The 20389-nt window shown below is 55.3% G+C and overlaps 2 protein-coding genes across 6 annotated transcripts in view; one reads left to right on the top strand and one right to left on the bottom strand.

Moving 5' to 3' along the window:
* Nucleotides 1–20389, bottom strand: part of POLR2F (polymerase (RNA) II (DNA directed) polypeptide F) — a 101317-nt gene that overhangs the window by 62204 nt on the left and 18724 nt on the right. For 2 of the 5 annotated variants that reach the window (XM_011964255.1, XM_011964253.1), the window contains exon 4: nucleotides 18045–18116. In XM_011964255.1, the coding sequence (XP_011819645.1) occupies nucleotides 18045–18116 (72 nt within the window). Of the gene's footprint in view, nucleotides 1–12611; nucleotides 12693–15922; nucleotides 17928–18044; nucleotides 18117–20389 lie in introns of those variants that run through there. The other 3 variants (XM_011964254.1, XM_011964252.1, XM_011964251.1) reach the window with 3 other exon arrangements.
* On the top strand, nucleotides 456–12628 carry SOX10 (SRY (sex determining region Y)-box 10). The gene is made up of 4 exons (XM_011964256.1): nucleotides 456–666; nucleotides 1139–1653; nucleotides 6866–7134; nucleotides 10721–12628. The coding sequence occupies exons 2-4, from the start codon at nucleotides 1226–1228 to the stop codon at nucleotides 11422–11424; spliced, it is 1401 nt and encodes a 466-aa protein (XP_011819646.1). The 5' UTR covers nucleotides 456–666; nucleotides 1139–1225; the 3' UTR covers nucleotides 11425–12628.

The following is a 20389-nucleotide window of genomic DNA, read 5'->3' on the forward strand; positions in this document are numbered from 1 at the left end:
GCCTGGCACACAGTAGGCACTCAACAGGATTTTGCAGATGAAGCAGCTCGGGCCTGCCACCCTCACAGGCCCACAGGACCCTCACCACCTTCACGTCTCTCCCTAGTTCTCTGCCAAGTGCCCATCCTGCCACCTGAGGCAGACTTTGGGAGTCCTGGTTGGGCCCAGTTTTCTTCCATTCAACAGGTTCTGAGCCTCCAGCCTACATCTCTTCCTTCCCCGGCCTAACCTCCCCTTCGCCTCCCGGACTAAGCTCAAGCTAAGCCCCAGCGAGATGGGCCTGGGCAGCAGGGCAGGGAGCTGGGTGGGGGGGCCTGGGCTCCGGGTGGAGGAGCCCTGAGTGTTGGGGATGAAGGAAAGCCTGGAGGCTCCACCTTCTGCCCTTCCCTCCCTCCTCTCCCCCTCCCCCCTCTCCCCCTCCTTCCTTCCCCAGCCCTCTGCAGCCGCTCAGTCGCTCAGTCAGTCTCGGGCTGTCCGGCCAGGGTGGTTGGTGGTAAGGATTCAGGCTCCGTCCTAACGAGGCCGTGGCCTGAGGCTCAGGGCCCCCCGCCCCTCCCTCCCAGCCCACCAGCGTTACCCCCCAGCCCCGAGCTGGACCGCACACCTTGGGACACGGTTTTCCACTTCCTAAGGACGAGCCCCAGACTGGAGGAGAGGTCCGAGGAGGTGAGTGCGCAGCCTGCTCCTCCCTGGCCCGCCCAGGCCTGGGACCCTGCTGGATGGGGTGGAGAGAGGCGACAACCCACCCTTGCCCCCCACCTGGGTCTCCTCTAAACCCCGTTGGGGCAGGCTGAGGGAAGAAGGAAAGGTGAGAGAAAAGGTGGGAAATTCCAGGGGCCGGGATTAGAGCAAAATAAAGGTTCCGTTTTTTTCTTCCTATCATCAACAAACCTCCACCCAAAAAAGGAGGCTAAAAAAAAGCCACCCACACCAAGAGACGGTTGGGACCAGGTGGTGGGAAGACGCAGAGGCAGGACGCACCCACCTAGAGTCTGGCATGTGTGTGGGCCCCAGGGGCCAGAGTGGGTTTAGCTGGAGTTAGGAAGGGCCGCCACCTCGGGGCTGTACCCGCGTCCTGTCCCAGGCCGCCCTCGAGGCTGCGCGCGCGGCCGCTCCATCGCGCCCTCCTTCCATCCAGGTGGGCGTTGGACTCTTTGCGAGGACCCCGGCGGCTGGCCCAGGGGAGGCGGCCGAGGCGGCGGCGGCGGCGGCGGCCGGGGGCGACATGGCGGAGGAGCAGGACCTATCGGAGGTGGAGCTGAGCCCCGTAGGCTCGGAGGAGCCCCGCTGCCTGTCCCCGGGGAGCGCGCCCTCACTAGGGCCCGACGGCGGCGGCGGCGGATCGGGCCTGCGAGCCAGCCCGGGGCCTGGCGAGCTGGGCAAGGTCAAGAAGGAGCAGCAGGACGGCGAGGCGGACGATGACAAGTTCCCCGTGTGCATCCGCGAGGCCGTCAGCCAGGTGCTCAGCGGCTATGACTGGACGCTGGTGCCCATGCCCGTGCGCGTCAACGGCGCCAGCAAGAGCAAGCCGCACGTCAAGCGGCCCATGAACGCCTTCATGGTGTGGGCGCAGGCGGCGCGCAGGAAGCTCGCGGACCAGTACCCGCACCTGCACAACGCCGAGCTCAGCAAGACGCTGGGCAAGCTCTGGAGGTGAGCACCCGACCGCCCCCCGGGCTCGGGCCCTCTAGCTTCGGGTGGATTCAGGGTAGCCGAGGCGGCCCGGCCTCCTGCACCCCGGAGCGGGACTGCCTGGCAGTCCTCACTGGATAGGGCTGGAAGACCAGGTGTGGGGACCCCGCCCGCCCTTCCACCACAAGGACCCTAGAACTCCGAATTCCAGCGGCCTAGGCCGGGTCTTCCCACCGGGCGGCGGGCAGGAAGGCGCCCCCTCGTGGTTGGAATTTTGGGGGTGGCAGACCGTGGGGCCTGGGGCTTTGGAGAAAGGGAAGGAAGCTTTCACTAACTCCCTGCCCATAGATATGCACACTCATGCCACCAGCTGCTGAGGTCAGGAGGATTCGAGAGAAACGCTTGGAAAGAACCAAAGGGTTGGCTGGAGATGCAGGGAAACTGAGGCAGTCAGATGGAGAACTCAGGGGAGGTTCAAAGAAAACAAGGAATTCAGATGAGAGTCTTTGGAAGAGTGGGGGATGAAGAGCTGCGGGGACAAATGTTTCTGCTGCTGCAGGATCTCATCCTATCCTAGGGGGCTTCCCTGGGACTTTGTGACCCCACCCTCCTTTGAGTTGGGGGCTTCTTCATCCTCCTAGGGAGAGGACACACAGAAAGGGGCCTCCCCCTCCTGCTCTGCCCCAGAGCCACCAAGTTGATCTCCTTCCTTTCCTCCCTCTCCCAGTTCGGCGCCATCTTCCCTGCCAGGGCCCCACCCCAACGTTGAGCAACCTCTTCCCCCCTGCCCCAGAGCTGGAACTGAGCACTCTGGCCAGAAGGAAACCTTGACCCCCTTTCTGCCCAGGGGTCCTCAGAGTCCCAGGTTCCCTGGGACCAGCCCACACCTCTAGGAAAAACATCCCCCCAGGGAGCAATTCTGCCACCCTCGACTCAGGTCTGGGGTTCAGCCAGGCCTCCTGGGGATGTGTGGAACAAGGCAACCCCCTACTCCCACCCCGGGAATGCCAGAGCAGCTCCGAAAGAGAACAGGGACTCCAGGAGATGTGAGTCGGTAGCAGTCACCTGATTCCCGCTAGACTGGCCAAGAGACAGGCCCAGAAAGGCAAAGGAATTGCAAAGGTCACATAGAAGTTGGTGGCAGAGCCAGGGCCAGAACCCAGAACTCCCATACTCTCTGTCCAGAGGACTTCCCCCGACCCTGGTGACAGTGGTGGATCACCTACACTCTGAGGAGTGGTCAGGATGTTGTGGGCAAGCAAGAAGATAAGAACAAGAGTGAGGAGCATCTGGGTTCCAGAAAATTAGGGCTTTGTCAGAGGATCCCGGCTCTCTTCCGCTGCCCTCCCCTATGCTGACCACAGTTGGGTAGAGATTGGGTCTAGAAGCTTAGCGTGGTAGAAGGTGCAGGAGGGTCTCCAAGAGACCAAAAGATTCACATCCAGCCCCCTGGCCTGTTCTTGCCATGTGTTTGCTGAAGACCTGGTGCCCCTTCCCCTGCACCTTCTCAGCCCTCAGTGCCCTGCTCACCCAGGGCAGGCCCAGGGCTCAACAACCAGCCCGCTGTGTGGACCCAGACAGCCCAGTTCTGCCCAAGAGTAGAGGTCACAGCTAGCTCCTCCACCCAAGGTCCATCCAGATCTGGGTGGGGCTTTGCCCAGGCCAGTACCTTTAGTGCCAGGGGACAAAGACGAACAAGTGAGAAACAGACAACCAGGAGAGACATACAGACAGGGCAGACCCTGAGGACCATGAGAAGACCACAGTGCGAGCCCAATGAGAGTCAAAGCAAGGATGGACCTCATTCTCCCTCCATCTCCCATTGCCAAGGGTTTAAGATTGGCTCCTCCATTGTCCCTGTCCCCAGGTTCCCCCAGCCCAGAACCCTGGGCTTGGACTCCCTTCAGGAGGACTTATTCTTGGCCATCACTCAAGCTGTGTGCACAAATGGCCAGCCTGAGATGTGGCAGTCAGGAAAACTGGCACTACTTGCTGAGGACCCAATCCCAGGGGGAGGACGGGGCCAGAACCATGGAAAGGATCAAAGGCAATGCCAACAGATGGTGGCTCTCTGGACCCTGGAGGGAGGTCCTGAGAGACCTGTGGATGTGCACTGGGCTGGCCAATTGTTCCAGGGGCTTCTCCTAAAACCTCCTCAAGCTGTGACTCCCAGGATGTCAAGAAGGGGGGTGGTTGGGTAGGCAGAGCTAGAAAACAGGTGTCTTAAAACCAAAAAGACAGAGATACACACAGACTGTGTGGAGTGCCCCAAGGGAGTGTGGGATCAGACACACTGGAGCCCAGGTCCTAAGGGGCCGTGTGAGCCCCAACAGTCACGCTAACCTTTGATGCCCATCTGGGGAGGGGCTACTAGAGGCTGATCACAGGGTGGTGCCTATGGGTTGGTTGACCTGCCTGGAAAGAACCAGAGCCAAGAAACTGGAAAGGTGGACACAGGCAAGAGTCCCTCCTGTGTAGTGGGGGTCACCCAGCCTGTTCCCAGTGCCACAGGCCCTTCCCCAGGTAGTCTTATGCCCCTGGCCTAGCAGGACATATGTAGCAGCACTCAGTGCCCCACTGTGGGAGCTCCCCAGTTGGGGTTTCCAGTTTGGGTGAGGAATCAGCCTACCTCTTCTCGCCCCCATTCCAAACCTAGGAGACCAGGGAGAAAGAGGGTTGACAGGAAGGTGCAAATGAGGACTGAGTTTGAAGTTAGAGCTGGGGGTGACATGGGGGGTTTGGGGCTGGTAATGTTGAGTGGGGACTGGTGCTGGAGATTGGGTTTACATGGTGGGCAGGCTGGGTTTGGGGTTGGGTTGGAGGTGGAATCAGCTGTCCGGCACAGCTGGTGGAGGAGGGGGCTGGGGTCGAGGATGGCAGTGGCCCCGGGCTTAGGTTTCTGTCAGGGTTAGGCTAATGCTGGAGGTGGCAGTGGAATCTGATATTGGAATCCTCCCTCTCTTCTGGCCCCTGTCACTTTCTTGCTGATGCTGGCTGCCAGCTGGGCAGGGGGCAAGGGAAGGATGGGTGAGAGAGTGAGCTCTGTGTCCCATGTCCCCAGCCATCCCAGAAGCCCCTCTGCTGGGGCCCACTGCTGGCGGAGCAGCTCTCTCCTCTGTGGGTTCTCCCCAGTCATACCCTCAAGGCCTGCTCTACCCCCTCCCCTGGTCTCAGCCATCAGAGAGGGTGCCCACATCCCACTCCCTGACTCTCAAGGCATTGCTCCAGCATCTTTGTCCTAAGTGTGTATGCTAACTGACAGTCTCGGCTGGAGGGACCCTTTGAAAAAGCTGGGGCTAGGGCTGGGCTCAGGGTGGGGGTAGGGGGAGTAGACAGGGAGGCTAAGCCGCAGAGGAATGCTGCTGCCGGCTAGGAGGTGCCTGGCATGACCACCCCCGCCCAGCCTGGGGAGGGAGGGCTCGGCCTTCTGCTGACTGGGGAAGAGGGCACCCACTGGGGTGTGAGGGGTGGGGCAGCTGGAGACAGAGGCCCTCTGGACTGACAGGGCTGCTCCCACCAAGCCTCATGGACTCTCAGTACCAAGGTGTGGGATTCTAGAATTTGTGGACTTTCCCCTCGACCCCCTCTGTAAGGTACCCCATCCTGCCCTCCTCACCCTGGAGTAGCCAAACCCTGAACACCCTCCACCCTCCAACCCTAGCCTGAGGCTGGAGTTGGTGGCAAGGGCGCTGGCTTCAGGGCTTCTTCTCTCCATGTGTTGGTTTCAGGGACTGTTCCAGGGTCTGAGGAGAGTCTAGCTTCCTCTACCCTCTATTATCTTCTGGACAAGGATATAGGATCCTCCCCAGGAGGCAGTGCCCCCCCGCCCTGACTCATGGTAAAGAGGACCCACATCTGCCCCCTCAGTTCCACCACACTCGAATTCACACAATCAGGACCCAGAGTTGAGAGGCCACCCCTAGATCCTCCTGTCTAACCACCCCGGCAAGCAGCATCAGAAAAGCACCTCTCAGGGCCGGGCACGGTGGCTCATGCCCAGCAATTTGGGAGGCCAAGGCGGGTAGATCACCTGAGGTCAGGAATTCAAGACCAGCCTGACCAACATGGTGAAACCTCATCTCTACTGAAAATACAAAAATTAGCCGGGCATGGTGGCCCGTGCCTGTAGTCCCAGCTACCCAGGAGGCTGAGGCAGGAGAATCGCTTGAACCCAGGAGGCAGAGGTTGCAGTGAGCTGAGACTGCGCCACGGCACTCCAGTCTGGGTGACAGAGTGGGACTCTATCTCTAAATAAAAAAAAAATAAAAAATCGAAAAGCACCTCTTGGGCCGGGCACAATGGCTCATGCCTGTAATCCCAGCACTTTGGAAGGCCGAGGTGGGTGGATCACCTGAGGTCAGGAATTGGAGACCAGCCTGGTCAACATGGTGAAGCCCCGTCTCTACTAAAAATACGAAAATGAGCTGGGCATGGTGGCGCATGCTTGTAATCCCTGCTACTTGGGAGGCTAAGGCACGAGAATCACTTGAACCTGGGAAGCAGAGGTTGCAGTGAGCTGAGATTGTACCACTGAACTCCAGGGTGGGTGACAGAGTGAGATTCTCTCACAGAAAAAAAAAGAAAGAAAGAAAAGCACCTCTTTCTCAAGGTGCTCAGCCCGCTTCCCAGGCCCTGGTGCAAGGCATTTCACATCCATTATTCTGGCCAGTCCCACACCCAAGTTAAGCTGATGTTATCATCCTTTTATAGGTGACAAAACTCAGGCTCAGAGAAGTAATTTGCTCAAGGTCACACACACAGCTAGTAAGTAGCAGAGACTGAGCTCTCCCCCAGCCACGCTGCTTCTGTTACCCACCCTCAGTCGCAGGGAGCTCACACCCTAATGAAGTAGCCGATTCCACTTGCAGACAGCTTTGATGATAAGAAAGTGTTTCCTTTCCTTGAACTGGCATCTGCCCCTTCAAACCTCTATTCCTACTTGAACTCCTGCTGAGGGGCTGCCAGGAGCAGCAGGCTGACCCCTCTCAGCTTCCAGCCCGTGAAAGATTTGGGGGCAGAGATCACAGTCCTCTGAGGCTGTATTCCTTGGGCCTCACATCTCTCAGTCCATAAATCATAGGGCACAGCTCCCACCCCAGGTCCTGTCCTCTGGGTGCCCCATCCCAGGGCCTCACATCTTCCAAGACAGACACTCAGAGGGAGGCCAACCTGGAGTGCTCTGGCACTCACGCCGGCCCCTCTGCCGTCCTCTCCGCCTCCCACCACACCCCAGGCTGCTGAACGAAAGTGACAAGCGCCCCTTCATCGAGGAGGCTGAGCGGCTCCGTATGCAGCACAAGAAGGACCACCCGGACTACAAGTACCAACCCAGGCGGCGGAAGAACGGGAAGGCCGCCCAAGGCGAGGCGGAGTGTCCCGGTGGGGAGGCGGAGCAAGGTGGGACCGCCGCCATCCAGGCCCACTACAAGAGCGCCCACTTGGACCACCGGCACCCAGGAGAGGGCTCCCCCATGTCAGATGGGAACCCCGAGCACCCCTCAGGTGAGTGCTGATGACAGGGCCGAGGGTGGGGCAAGGCCGGTCAGTGGAGAGAGGAGAGGGCTGGATGGCAATGAGACCCTGAACTCTAGGGACAGCATGCCAGGCTGTGCAGTTGCCCCAGCAGAGCTGCAGGGGCCCAGAGGGCGCTCCATGGGGGTTCCAGTGCCAGGGGCAGTGGCTGGGCAAGATGGCTCTGATCAGGGCTGATCTAAGGGGTCACTGCTGCTGGGCAATGAGGGCCAGTTAGAGTCTGTAGAGGCCAACCGGCCAGGCACAGTGGCTCACGCCTGTAATCCCAGCACTTTGGGAGGCCGAGGCGGGCCGATCACCAGGTCAAGAGTTTGAGAGCAGCCTGGCCAATATGGGGGAAAAAAAGAGTCTGTGGAGGCCATGGAGTGAGAGGTGGCTGGGGTAGTTACAAGGAAAGGGGGAGAAGACAGGACAGTTTTGAGAAATGGAAGATCAAATGGAGGAGAGGAAATCACTGCGTCTTTCCCACCAGCCATTCTTTTTTTTTTTTTTTTTTTCCTGGAGACAGAGTCTCACTCTGTCGCCCAGGCTAGACTGCAGTGGCGTGATCTCGGCTCACTGCAACCTCTACCTCCTGGGTTCAAGCAGTTCTCCTGCCTCAGCCTCCCGAGTAGCTGGGACTCCAGGTGCAACCGCCACGTCTGGCTCATTTTGTGTTTTTTAGTAGAGACAGGGTTTCACTGTATTGCCCAGGCCCAGTCTCAAACTCCTGAGCTCAGGCAATCTGCCCACCTCTCAGCCTCCCAAATCCCACCAGCCATTCTGACAGAGGAGACACGGCATGTGATGCCGAGCACAGGCCATTAATGGGCCAGACATAAGCTATCTTGTTTAATTTTCATTAATGATAATAACAGCTAACATTAATTGAGCACCTACTGTGTTCCAGGCACTGTGCTAGGTGCTAGTTGCCTTATGTATACTAACTCAGTCATTGCAAACAATGTGATGAGATAGCCAAACTGCCTGGGCTCAGATCTCAGCTGTGGCAAGTTACTCTCATTTTACTGATGAGAAACAGACAGGAACTTCCTCAGTTTGGCTCCAGGGCTTCTACTTGGCACCACAGCTGCCTTGCCTGTGTTCCTAATGTACAGAAAGTGACACACACAGGTCTGCCACATGGGAAGTGCTCAGTGAGCAGAGCTCCTGCCTTCAGAGAACACGCTCTGAGTCCTACTTTGTATCAAACACTGGAGTGGACACCAGGGGTACTAACCAGAGAAGCCTACAGTCCCTGGCCTCAGGGGCCCATAGTCTAGAGAGAGGAGCAGGGATGAAAACGAGTGAATTAAGAACAGGAAGAAACAAAGCTGGGCATGGTGGAATGTGCCTGCAGTCCCAGCTACACAGGAGGCTGAGGTGGGAGGATCACCTGAGCCCATGAGTTTGAGACCAGCATGAGCAATATAGTAAGACTGTCTTTTTTCTTTTCTTTTTTTTTTTTTTGAGATGGAGTCTTGCTCTATTGCCCAGGCTGCAGTGCAGTGGTGCCATCTCGGCTCACTGCAACCTCTGCCTCCTGGGTTTAAGTGACTCTCGTGCCTCAGCCTCCTGAGTAGCTGGGATTTCAGGTGCATGCCACCACACCTGGCTAATTATTATATTTTTAGTAGAGACGGGTTTTCACCACGTTGGCCAGGCTGGTCTTGAATTCCTGACCTCAGGCTCCCAGAGTGCTGGGATTACAGGTGTGAGCCACTGTGCCCAGCCTCCTATCTCTTAAAAAAATAATAATAATTATATATATATATGTATAGAGAGAGAGAGAGAGAAAGAGAGAGAGAGAGAAACAAGTACACAAGAAGCCTGTGTGAGATCCAGGGGTGGCACAGCCGTCCATCCCATCCATTCAGGTCTCCAAGAACACCCTGCTGCCCACCAGACTGTTGTCAAGGAAGGCTTCCAGAAAGAGGCAATGGCTGGGCTGCTTGGTACAATCTCTATTTTACTGATAAGGAAACTGGTTAAGAGAAGACTGGGGATTTGTCCAGACACAGAACCAGGATTCAAAAACCTAGGCAGGTCTCTTGAAGTACAGAGCCCTTGGCCAATGCAGGACTCGGCGCTGCCTCTGGTCTGAGGAAGGAGGCACAGGCCTGTCCTTGGGGAGCTCTTAGTCTCTTACGACCATGGACGTGTTCTGTCTCCAATGGGATGCCAGGCAGTCATCCCTCCCACACACATGTACATACTCTTCACCTTCAAAGATTCAGGGACACACACACACACACACACACACATCAGGAGACACTGGACCACATACAGAGCAACCACCTCCGAAAGAAACTGGACACAGACTTTTTCTCACTCTTCAAGGCCCCACCCCACTCAGATACCCTTTCCCAATGAGACCTTCCCCAAATCCCTGGGGCAGCGAGTAGACTCCTCCTCTGGTCTCCCAAGTCCTTGCATATTGTCATCACAGCACTTCCAACTCTGGGCGCATGTGAATCTATGGATCTATGACTATATGAGCTTTGGGGACAGGGATCCATTTTATTTACATTTGTATCCCCAGCACCTGGCACAGTACCTGGCGTTTTGTAATGCTCCCTAAGAGTTTGCTGAATTAATATGTGAATAGGAAAGTGAACAGACAAAGGAACAAGGACCAGTTTTCTAAATGCCCTCCCAAGGAGGAAGGCAGCTCGGGGAATGACAGGGCAACACAGACCAGCGTGTGATGGGGCTGAGGGCCCAGAGAAAAAGTCTGTGTCCTCAGACCCTCAGCCCAGTGAGCTGGGCAGCAGGGCGGGCTTAGGAGGAGGGAAGGGTTGGAAAGGACACAACACGAGGCCAGGGCAGGGAGCAGGTCCAGACAACCAGCAAAGGTGAAACAGAGCACTCAGGAGCCTGGGTGAGCGAGGCCCAGCAAGGAGGGCAGCCAGCATGGATGTGGAAGCGGGGCTGGCAGAGCACAAAGGCCGGGCCAGACCACTTGGGCAGCAGAGAAGCTGATGAGAGGAAGAACTTTCCACAGGAAAAGTTTTTCAGAATGAGGCAGGCCTCCCCAGGTGGGTGATAGGGGAGGAGGCAGGATTCATCCCTAGGATTTGAGAATTTCATAAACAACTGGAGACCAATCTAAGACACCAGTATTTAAACAAATGCCGCCGGGTGCAGTGGCTCACGCTGATAATCCCAGCACTTTGGGAGGCCGAGGCGGGTGGATCACCTGAGGTCAGGAGTTCAAGACAACCCTGGCCAACATGGCGAAACCCCGTCTCTACTAAAAATACACAAATTAGCTGGGCATTGTGATGGGCGCTTGTAATCCGAGCTACTGGGGAGGCTGAGGCAGGAGAATCGTTTGAACCTGGGAGGCAGAGGTTGCAGTGAGCCGAGATGGCGCCACTGCACTCCAGCCTGGGCGAGAAGAGCGAAACTCTGTCTCAAAAAAAAAAAAGCCGATTCATGCTGCCAAAATGTGAAACTTACAAGGTTTTCCCAGAGGCACCCGCTGCCTGAAGGTGAACCATTGAAGTTCACGTGCGCCCACCTGCCTCTAACCTGTTTCCCCCTTTCGCTCTCTCTCTGTCTCCCTTCCACCCAGGCCAGAGCCATGGCCCACCCACCCCTCCAACCACCCCAAAGACAGAGCTTCAGTCGGGCAAGGCAGACCCGAAGCGGGACGGGCGCTCCATGGGGGAGGGCGGGAAGCCTCACATCGATTTCGGCAACGTGGACATCGGTGAGATCAGCCATGAGGTAATGTCCAACATGGAGACCTTTGATGTGGCTGAGTTGGACCAGTACCTGCCGCCCAATGGGCACCCAGGCCACGTGGGCAGCTACTCAGCAGCCGGCTATGGGCTGGGCAGCGCCCTGGCTGTGGCCAGTGGACACTCCGCCTGGATCTCCAAGCCACCAGGCGTGGCTCTGCCCACGGTCTCGCCACCTGGTGTGGATGCCAAAGCCCAGGTGAAGACAGAGACCGCGGGGCCCCAGGGGCCCCCGCACTACACCGACCAGCCATCCACCTCACAGATCGCCTACACCTCCCTCAGCCTGCCCCACTACGGCTCAGCCTTCCCCTCCATCTCCCGCCCCCAGTTTGACTACTCTGACCATCAGCCCTCAGGACCCTATTACGGCCATTCAAGCCAGGCCTCTGGCCTCTACTCGGCCTTCTCCTATATGGGGCCCTCGCAGCGGCCCCTCTACACGGCCATCTCTGACCCCAGCCCCTCAGGGCCCCAGTCCCACAGCCCTACACACTGGGAGCAGCCAGTATATACGACACTGTCCCGACCCTAAAGGGGGCCCTGTTGCCACCACCCCCCGCCCAGCCCCTGCCCCCAGCCTGTGTGCCCTGCTCCTCGCCCACCTCAGGCCTGGCGGTGGCAGTGGAGGAGGCTGAGGAGGCTGAAGAGGCTGACGGGTCAGGGGGCTTTCTGTCTGGCTCACTGCCCTGATGACCCACCCGCCCCATCCAGGCTCCAGCAGCAAAGCCCCAGGCGAACAGGCTGGACAGAGGAGAAGGAGGTTGACTGTTGCTCCCACACTGAAAAATGAGGGGCTGCACCTTCCCCCAGGAATGACCCTCTATCCCAGGACCTGAGAAGGACCTGCTCACCCTCCTCGGGGAGGGGAAGCACCAGGGCTGGTGGCATCGGAGGCCTTACCACTCCTATGACTCCTGTTTCCTCTCTCACAGAGAGTGAGGGTCTGACATGCCCATGCCACCTGTGCCACAGTGCCTAAGTGCTAGGCCACCCAGAGACTGTGTCTGGAGCTGGCCGTGTCTCCCACTCAGGGGCTGAGAGTAGCTTTGAGGAGCCTCATGGGGAGTGGGGGTTCGAGGGACTTAGTGGAGTTCTCATCGCTTCAATGTCCCCTCCCCGTCCAAAGGCAGGAAGGAGTTGGCACAGAGGCCCCCAGATCCAATTCTGGGCCAATAACCTCATTCTTTGTCTAATCGAGAAAGAGCTCCCAGTCCTCCTCCACTACAACCTCTGTGACCTTGAGGCGCATCCCAGGAGGTGAGGAGGCAGGGGCTCCAGGAAAGGAATCAGAGACAATTCACAGAGCCTTCCTCCATGGGCTCCTTGCCAGCTCCCTCTTCCCTTACTAGGCTCTACGTCCCCTGCTCTGTCAGCCCCACTCCCTGGGCTTCCCAGAGAGTGACAGTTGCTCAGGCCTGAACCCTTGGCTCCAGGAGACACAGGGCCCAGCACCCAGGTTGCTGGCAGCAGGCTGAAGACACTAGAATCCTGACCTGTACATTCTGCCCTTGCCTCTTGCCCCTTGCCTCCCAGTGGTATTTGAATAAAGTATGTAGCTATATCTGCCCCCCATTTTCCTGTTCTGCAGCCCCCCAAATCCACATGTAACTCATTACTGTCTCCTGTTATTTATCTCAGTAGTCCCCTCTCCTAGCCACTCTAGCCCCTATTAACTCTGCATTAAGCATTCCACATAATAAAATTAAAGGTTCCGGTTACCTGCTTGGTGAGCCTGACCTGGCCTGTCTCTTCATCTCTTATCCCTGTACTGGTGCTTCCTCAAACGCTTTCTGGAAGTAGCTAGGAGTAGAATGCAAAGGACAGATCATCAAAGGTCTCTCTCTCCCACCTCCTTCCCTCTTTCCCCACCCCCTTCTCCTTCCCCCTCCTCTCTTTCCCCTCCCCTCCTCTCTTTCCCCTCCCCCACCTCTCTCTTCCCTCTCCCCTTCTCCTCCTGTCTCTCTCTCTCTCTCTCTCTCCCTCCCTGCTAAGAAAGTGGGAACAACGGAGTCGGTTAGGACAGCTCGCATCCCAGTGGGGTCCGTCTGAGCTCAAGGACTGAAGCCTCAGATGAGAGCTTCTCCCCAGCTGGCCGTGCCCCACACTGCAGGGGGGCCACTCGCTCTTAACTGGCTCAGCTGGAACTCCCTGCCTTGCAAGCAGCCCCTCTGCTCACCCAGCACCCAGCAGAGGGGAGCTGGCAAAGAATTCAAGAGACAGGTATCTGAAGAGGAGAAGGTGGGTTGAGTGTGACACCATGCTGCCTGCAGTCAGAGGCCTGTCCTTCAGGATGTGTGGATAGGCCCTGTGTTGCTGCATCCCCCTACTTGCCACCTCCCCCAGCACACACACAGCAGCCCATACCAGGATCTAGCCAACCTTCACAGCAGCTGCCCGTGTCCAAGTCTAGACCAAGGATGTCAGACAGTCTACTCCTTAAGCAGCTACTCCCTAAGAGCTCTCTCCTCAGCAGAAGTCCGAACTGCACTCAGAGGCCAGGACCGCTCCACCTCACAAGCACACACTCCAAGGACAGGGAGATCTCTTTGCCATCTCGCTCCGCTGATGGACAACTCCGATGGGTGGTTCTTTCTCATACCCAGCTTCTAACAGCTTATATACAGCTGCCATTTACTAAGCGCTCCACCAAAGGTCTTACGTCATTCAGGCCAGGGAAGGGGTGGGTCCAATTGTTATCTCAGTTTTCCAGATGGGGAAACTGAAGTTTGAGAGGTTGATGCTAAGCAGTGCTGGCGCCAGAATCTGAACCCAGCTCTGACTCCAAGGCTTGCACTTTTAACCATCATCCCCTCTACCTGCCTGTGGTTTGCAGACCCTACTTCTGCTTTGTATCTGGAGCAATGCATATTCCAGGATGCTCCAGACTGGGCATCCTCAGCTCCCATCCTTCCATCTGTGGTCTCCAGCCCCTAGTCAGGACCAGGGCAGAGGCAGGGCACCAAGGACTAGCCCAGTCTTCAGGGTGACCAAAATCCCTCCATCTGGGAGCTGCACTGTGAAAGCTCTTCAGGCAACCTCCCCAAAACTGCTGGTTCCCATGAAGCTGGAGGGTAACCGAAACCCCTGATCTTTCAGACAATATCCATTGCAAAGTCATATGCAAATTGTATGTATGTTGTTTTTTTTGTTTTAGATAAAAGCAGGACTTTACACTGATCTTTAACAGATCTCACCTTGTTGGGTTTGACCCATTTCCCCACCTGTATTAAACCTTTTAGAACTTAGCTCTCCTTTAGAGCTTTATGTATCTGCAAACTTGAATAGCCTCATTCAAGTCACTAATAAAGGTCGAAATGAAGCGGGACACCTGCGTACAGCACTAAATGCCTCTCTCCACCATCAGTTCTATTACCTCCACTCTTTTTTTTTTTTTTTTAAGATGGAGTTTTGCTCTGTTGCCAGGCTGGAGTGCAATGGTGCAATCCTGGCTCACTGCAACCTGTCTCCTGGGTTCAAGTGATTCCCCTGCCTCAGCCTCCCAAGTAGCTGGGACTACAGGCATGTACCACCACACCAGGCTAATGTTTTTTTTTTTTTTTTTTTAGTAGAGACGGGGTTTCACCACATTGGCCAGGATGGCCTCAATCTCCTGACCTCATGATTGACCTGCCTCAGCCTCCCAAAGTGTTGGGATTACAGGCGTGAGCCACTGCACCTGGCCTATTATCTCCACCCTTCTTTTTTTGTTTTTTTTGTTTTTTTTTTTTTTTTTGAGATGGAGTCTCACTCTGTTACCCAGGCTGGAGTGCAGTGGCGCGATTTTGGCTCACTGCAAACTCCGCCTCCCAGGTTCACACCATTCTCCTGCCTCAGCCTTCCAAGTAGCTGGGACTACAGGCGCCCACCACCACACCTGGCTAATTTTTTGTATTTTTTAGTAGAGACGGGGTTTCACCATGTTAGCCAGGATGGTATCAATATCCTGACCTCATGATCCACCCGCCTCAGCCTCCCAAAGTGCTAGTTACAGGTGTGAGCCACCACACCCGGCTATTATCTCCACTCTTAAGGAGGCTGTCTAATCAGTTCTAAAACTGTCTAACTACATCACCATGAAGCACACGCTTCTCTGTCACAGTGGCATGGAGACTGCCAACGCCTTGTCAAAATCAAGATTCACTGATCTCTGGCATTCCCTCAACCTACTGGACCAGTAACCATCGCAAAAAAAAAAAACTTATTTGGCAATATTGGTTCTTAGACAACCCATGCTAGCGCCTGGTCTCTTTTTTATTATATAAGCACTTTTAAACATGGAGTGACCTATTCTAGAATTTTTTTTTTTTTTTTGAGACAGAGTCTCGCTCTGTCGTCCAGTCTGGAGTGCAACGGCGCGATCTCGGCTCACTGCAAGTTCCACCTCCCAGGTTCACGCCATTCTCCCGCCTCAGCCTCCTGAGCAGCTGGGACTACGGACACCCGCCACCATGCCCAGCTAATTTTTTTGCATTTGTAGGAGACAGGGTTTCACTGTGTTAGCCAGGATGGTCTCGATCTCCTGACCTTGTGATCTGCCCGCCTCAGCCTCCCAAAGTGCTGAGATTACAGGCGTGAGCCACTGCGCCTGGCCAACCTATTCTAGAATTTTGTCACAGATCAATCAGTACTAACCTTATGTGTTTATAATTTTTAGAACCCACCCTTTCCTCTTCATTGAAAGGCAGGACTTTTGTCCATTTGCGGTCTGTTCACTACTCCTGCTCACAGTGGGTTGAGGGATATGGAGCTGGCATGGTGGGGAGCAAGGGGCATATCCAGAAGATGACACTATCACCTCCAAGACCCCACATCTCATGAGATTGAGTGGGAAATCACTGAGGATGTGGAAGCAGGGGAAATGACCCCAGAGAAGTCAGAAGACCTGGGTTGTGCACATCCCTTAGACCAAAGGTTCCAAGGGTGCGCAGGCCTCAGGAAGGCAGGAGCTCTGCTTGTTAAAAGAGTCAGGTGTTTCTGGAAATGACTCAAGAGACTATGCCCAAACCCTAAGAAAACAGAACCAGTAGTGGTGACCGGTGACATTTTATTCAAGAGAAGTCAAAATCCAGGCCCAGCCAGCTGAATAGCAGGGGACTCCCCAAGAGGAGAATGGGAAGAGGAAGACGGAGGAAAAACACCCATTCTGTCCCATTTCCCTTGCACCCTATCCCCTAAGGGTTAACCCCCCACTCCCCTCCTCCCCAGCCCAAACCCCATCTCCCTTTAATCACATCTGATACTGAGCAGCCCAGCAGGGAACAAAGAGACCATTTAGAGAAATGGGGCCGAGAAAGTGACCCCCGCACTCTGGGGCGGCTGCCTGGATGCCAGCACAAAGGCGGCATTTCAGAGCTGAAATTTCAGCACCCAACTTGATTAAAGGATTCCACAGGCTTGGAGGAGGATGGATGGGGGTGTGAAGTCCACTGCTCCCTGAATTAACCCTTCTCCAGGGCAGGAGACACCCCTCTCACCAGTGCAGATGCTCACCATTCACTCCCCACACCCCATCCTGGGACCAGGCTGCACCCAGGCCCAGAGGCCCTGCCTCCTGCAGAGGTTAGGGAAGCCCAGCTCCTCCTCTTGGAAGGGGAGCTGGCAGTGGAATGGAGGTCAAGGCTGGCATATTCAGGAAGCCAGTTTTCCCTCTATTCCTGTTCATGTCAATATACACCCTCCCCCGACCCCCTAGGAGGGAGGAGCCAGTGTGACTGGTCTTACCTCAGGTTGGGTAAGCAGGATGGAGAAAGGAAGAGGACCCATTAGAACCTCAGGCAGAGGAAGCGGGAGCTCCAGCTCTGACTTAATGTAACACCTGGAACCCAGAAGCACCACCACCCCAGTACCACCCTGCAAGGCCTCAGAGGATCACCAGCCCCAAACAGGAAGGAAAGGATATCTTATAGGGGCTGGGAAGATGGCATGGGTGTGGCACACCAAAGAGGTGGGCCACAGAGGACAGTGTGTGGGCAGAGTCCTGAGGAGGAGTGGGGACAGAGGCGTGGGGGCAGGGGTAGGCAGGTGCTCGGTCCTTGCTCCAGCCGCTGACTTGCCCAGCAGGGCTCTGCCTGGGGACAGTGGGAGATCAGCACACCCCCACGCTTCCTGCTGGGGCACTGCTTCTGAAAGGGGATCCGAGCCCACGATAAGAGGCTCGAAGCAGGTCCTTAGGAAACAATGGGTGGCTTGATGAGACCTGCTCTGTGATACTCCTGAGAAGGGAGAAGCCCCTGCAGCCAGTCCCCACTGGAAAGGAAATTGGGGGTTTCCGTGGCAACCAGCTCCCTGGGCACAAAGACTCGTCTGTCTGCTCGGAAGGCAGCTGAGGTGTCTCCCCTGCAGCAGCCTTTGCTCTCGGGAACAGGGAGATGGAGGGAAGGATGTGGGAGATCCAAAGGGGCTAAGGGCCTCTGGTGCTTCTTAAGGAGCTGACAGTCACAGGGCCACTGGAATAGGTGTATGCTCCAGGCAGCATGGCGGTAATAGGGAAGCAAAAGGTGGTGACATCGCAGATAAGCAGAGGGGAAGGGGGTTGGAAAGTTGAATATTTTATTTACACATATAAAGTGGGAATGAAAATTGGGCAAGGGCAGGAAGATGACTCCAGCTCAGTCGGTGATGATGAGCTCGTCCACCCCCCAGTCTTCATAGCTCCCATCTGGCAGGTAACGGCGAATGATGATGGGGATCTTTCGGGCCCTGTGGCAGGGGAAAAGTCACAAGTACATGAGGGCTGGTGACCCCAGCTCTGCCGCAGAAGGAACAGACTGTGTGCAAAACACAAGGAAAGAGAAGTCTTAAGAGCAGCCTCTTGGGGCTGATGAGTGTACTTTGTAAGAAAGCAATTACAAGAAAAAGAAAGTTTTTATATCAGACAAGAGGGGAAAGAGTGATAGAATATTGGTAAGGCCTCCTGCAGCACGAACAGGGAAACTCCAACAGTCAGAAAAGGTCCTGGTCTCATCAGTGCCCTCCCCCTTCCCCTGCCTCCTCTTCTCTCTTCCTCCTACCTCCTGGTAAGCTGTTCCTAACCATCTGCAGCAATAAGCATCACTTCTTCAGCCAGGGAAGTGGGAGCAAAGGGTGCAACAGAGAACCCAACAGATGCCTCCCAGAGATTTGGAGAAGTGAACCATGATTTGAGTGACTTACTTGAGTTCCTTCATGGCAATGAGCAGAGGATCTGTCTCCCCCTCCAGCTCCACCATCACAGGGGCACACATCCTGTAGGGATACACACAGGTGTTGGGGAGACTACAAACCCAGGGAGAAGGGCCCAACAGGCAGTGAAGGTGGAACGGCATCCTGGTCCCCACCTAGAAACATCATCTTCTAGGTAGGCAGGCATAGTAGGGAATGGTGTGTAGGGGCACTGCCAGAGATCTTCCCTGGCAGAGGCCTATCGCAGACTCCTGAGCCCAGCGGCCACAGCAGAGTGTCCTGGTGGAAAGGGTGGCGTGTGCAAAGGCACACCATTCTAACTGCTCCAACCCCAGAGCCTTGCCTCAGTGCCCAGGGCCCCTCATTTCAATTTCTATTTTCTCTCTCTCTCTCTTTTTTGGAGACAAGGTTTCACTCCCATTGCCCAGACTGGAGTGCAATGGCGAGATCTCGGCTCACTGCAACCTCCACCTCCCAGGTCCAAGCAATTCTCCTGCCGCCTCCCAAGCGGCTGGGACTACAGGCACACACCACCAGCTATGCTTATTTTTTGTATAGATGGGGTTTCACCATGTTGCCTAGACTGGTCTCAAACTCCTGGGCTCAAGCAATCCGCCTGCCTCAGCCTTCCAAATTACTGGGATGAAAGGCATGAGACACCACGCCCAGCCTCATTTCCATTCTCTATAGCCACAGCACCTCAGTAGAAGCCCTGCCCTTCCTGCCCAGCCCTCCCCACCCTTCACCTGAGGCCGGCAGGCAGTCCAGGGACTCATCTGCTTATAACACTGCCAAGACTCCCCTTGGCTATCAGGCCAGAGTGCAGTCTGGTCCCTGTTTGCCTTCCTAGCACAGTCCCGTGCTACTTTCCTGTATTTACCCCACATTCCAGCCATACCAAACTATTTCTGGTTCCCTAGACGCGCCATATTGTTTCCCTTTTGTATGTTCTTACAAGCTCTTCATCTCCCTAAAAGCCTGCGAGAGGTCCGGATGTCTCCATCCTGGAAATCGTGTGCTGCCTCTTCAGTACCCCAAGTCACTTAGGATATACTTTTCTTGGCACCAATCTCATTGAACTGTAACTACTTGTTTGGAAAGTTTCCACATTAGACCATGAGCTCCTGGTGGCCCAGAACCACATGTGATTCACCACGGAGGTCTAGCCCCCAGCACAACACTTGGCCCACAGTGGAGACTACCACCAAGCAAAGGGATGCCAATTCTAGGCCCATCTCCTCTAGGAAGTCAGTCTTGATGAGTCCAGCTCAGGTTCACACTAACACACCCAGAATGAACAGGAGAGCATGCTAAAAAATACAGGTTCACGGGTCCTTCTCCAGAATCCCTGAACAGAATCTCTAGTGAAGCAGCCCGAGAGCCTGCATTTGCAGAACTGCCCAGATGATTCTGATAATCAGCTAGTCTGAGAGCTACCAGCTTACTAATTTTATTACTAAATATTTCAATTTATATTACTCCCAAAGCCTGAACATTTCCCAAGGGCAGAGATGAAGATTTAACTTTCCCTATATCCTCTCTCAATAAGTATTCAAACTTTCCCAAAATATAAAGCTTTAAAGAATGTGGCAGAATACTTTCCATGATCTGCATATGCCTGCTTTCTTTCAAAATATAAATAATTCAAGGGCATTCACTCATTCAGCACCTATTATGCACATGGAATGTGCAAGATGTGTCTTTAAGTAATTTAATTTTTCTTGCACCACGGCCTCTACAAATAAACACATCCACCATCCAGTTAAGAAGCAGATGTGACAAACATCATCAGCCACCAGGTGGTGCTAATGAACCAGACTGAAACTCCATCCAAAACCCACCCAAGAAACAGTTGCTCTGGCCAGGTGCAGTGGCTCACGCCTGTAATCACAGCACTTTGGGAGGCTGAGGCAGGCGAATCACCCGAGGTCAGGAGTTTGAGACCAGCCTGGCCAACATGGTGAAACCCCATCTCTACTAAAAATACAAAAAACTAGCTGGGCAGGGTGGTGCGCACCTGTAGTCCCAGATACTCGGGAGGCTGAGGTACGAGAATCGCTTGAACCAGGAGGTAAGGGTTGCAGTGAGCCAAGATGGCACCACTGGACTCCAGCCTAGGCGACAGAGTGAGACTCCATCTGCACCTACCAAGTGCAGAGTCCCATTATGGCTGTACAAGAGCTTAAAGCAGGCAAGCCACCAGAAGGTGTCATAGCCCTTAAGTGGAAAGAGCACTAAAGACTGGAATGAGCGCCGGGCGCGGTGGCTCAAGCCTGTAATCCCAGCACTTTGGGAGGCCGAGACGGGCGGATCACGAGGTCAGGAGATCGAGACCA

This window comes from Colobus angolensis, unplaced genomic scaffold (assembly GCF_000951035.1).
Source record: "Colobus angolensis palliatus isolate OR3802 unplaced genomic scaffold, Cang.pa_1.0 Scaffold65, whole genome shotgun sequence".
NCBI lineage: Eukaryota > Metazoa > Chordata > Mammalia > Primates > Cercopithecidae > Colobus > Colobus angolensis.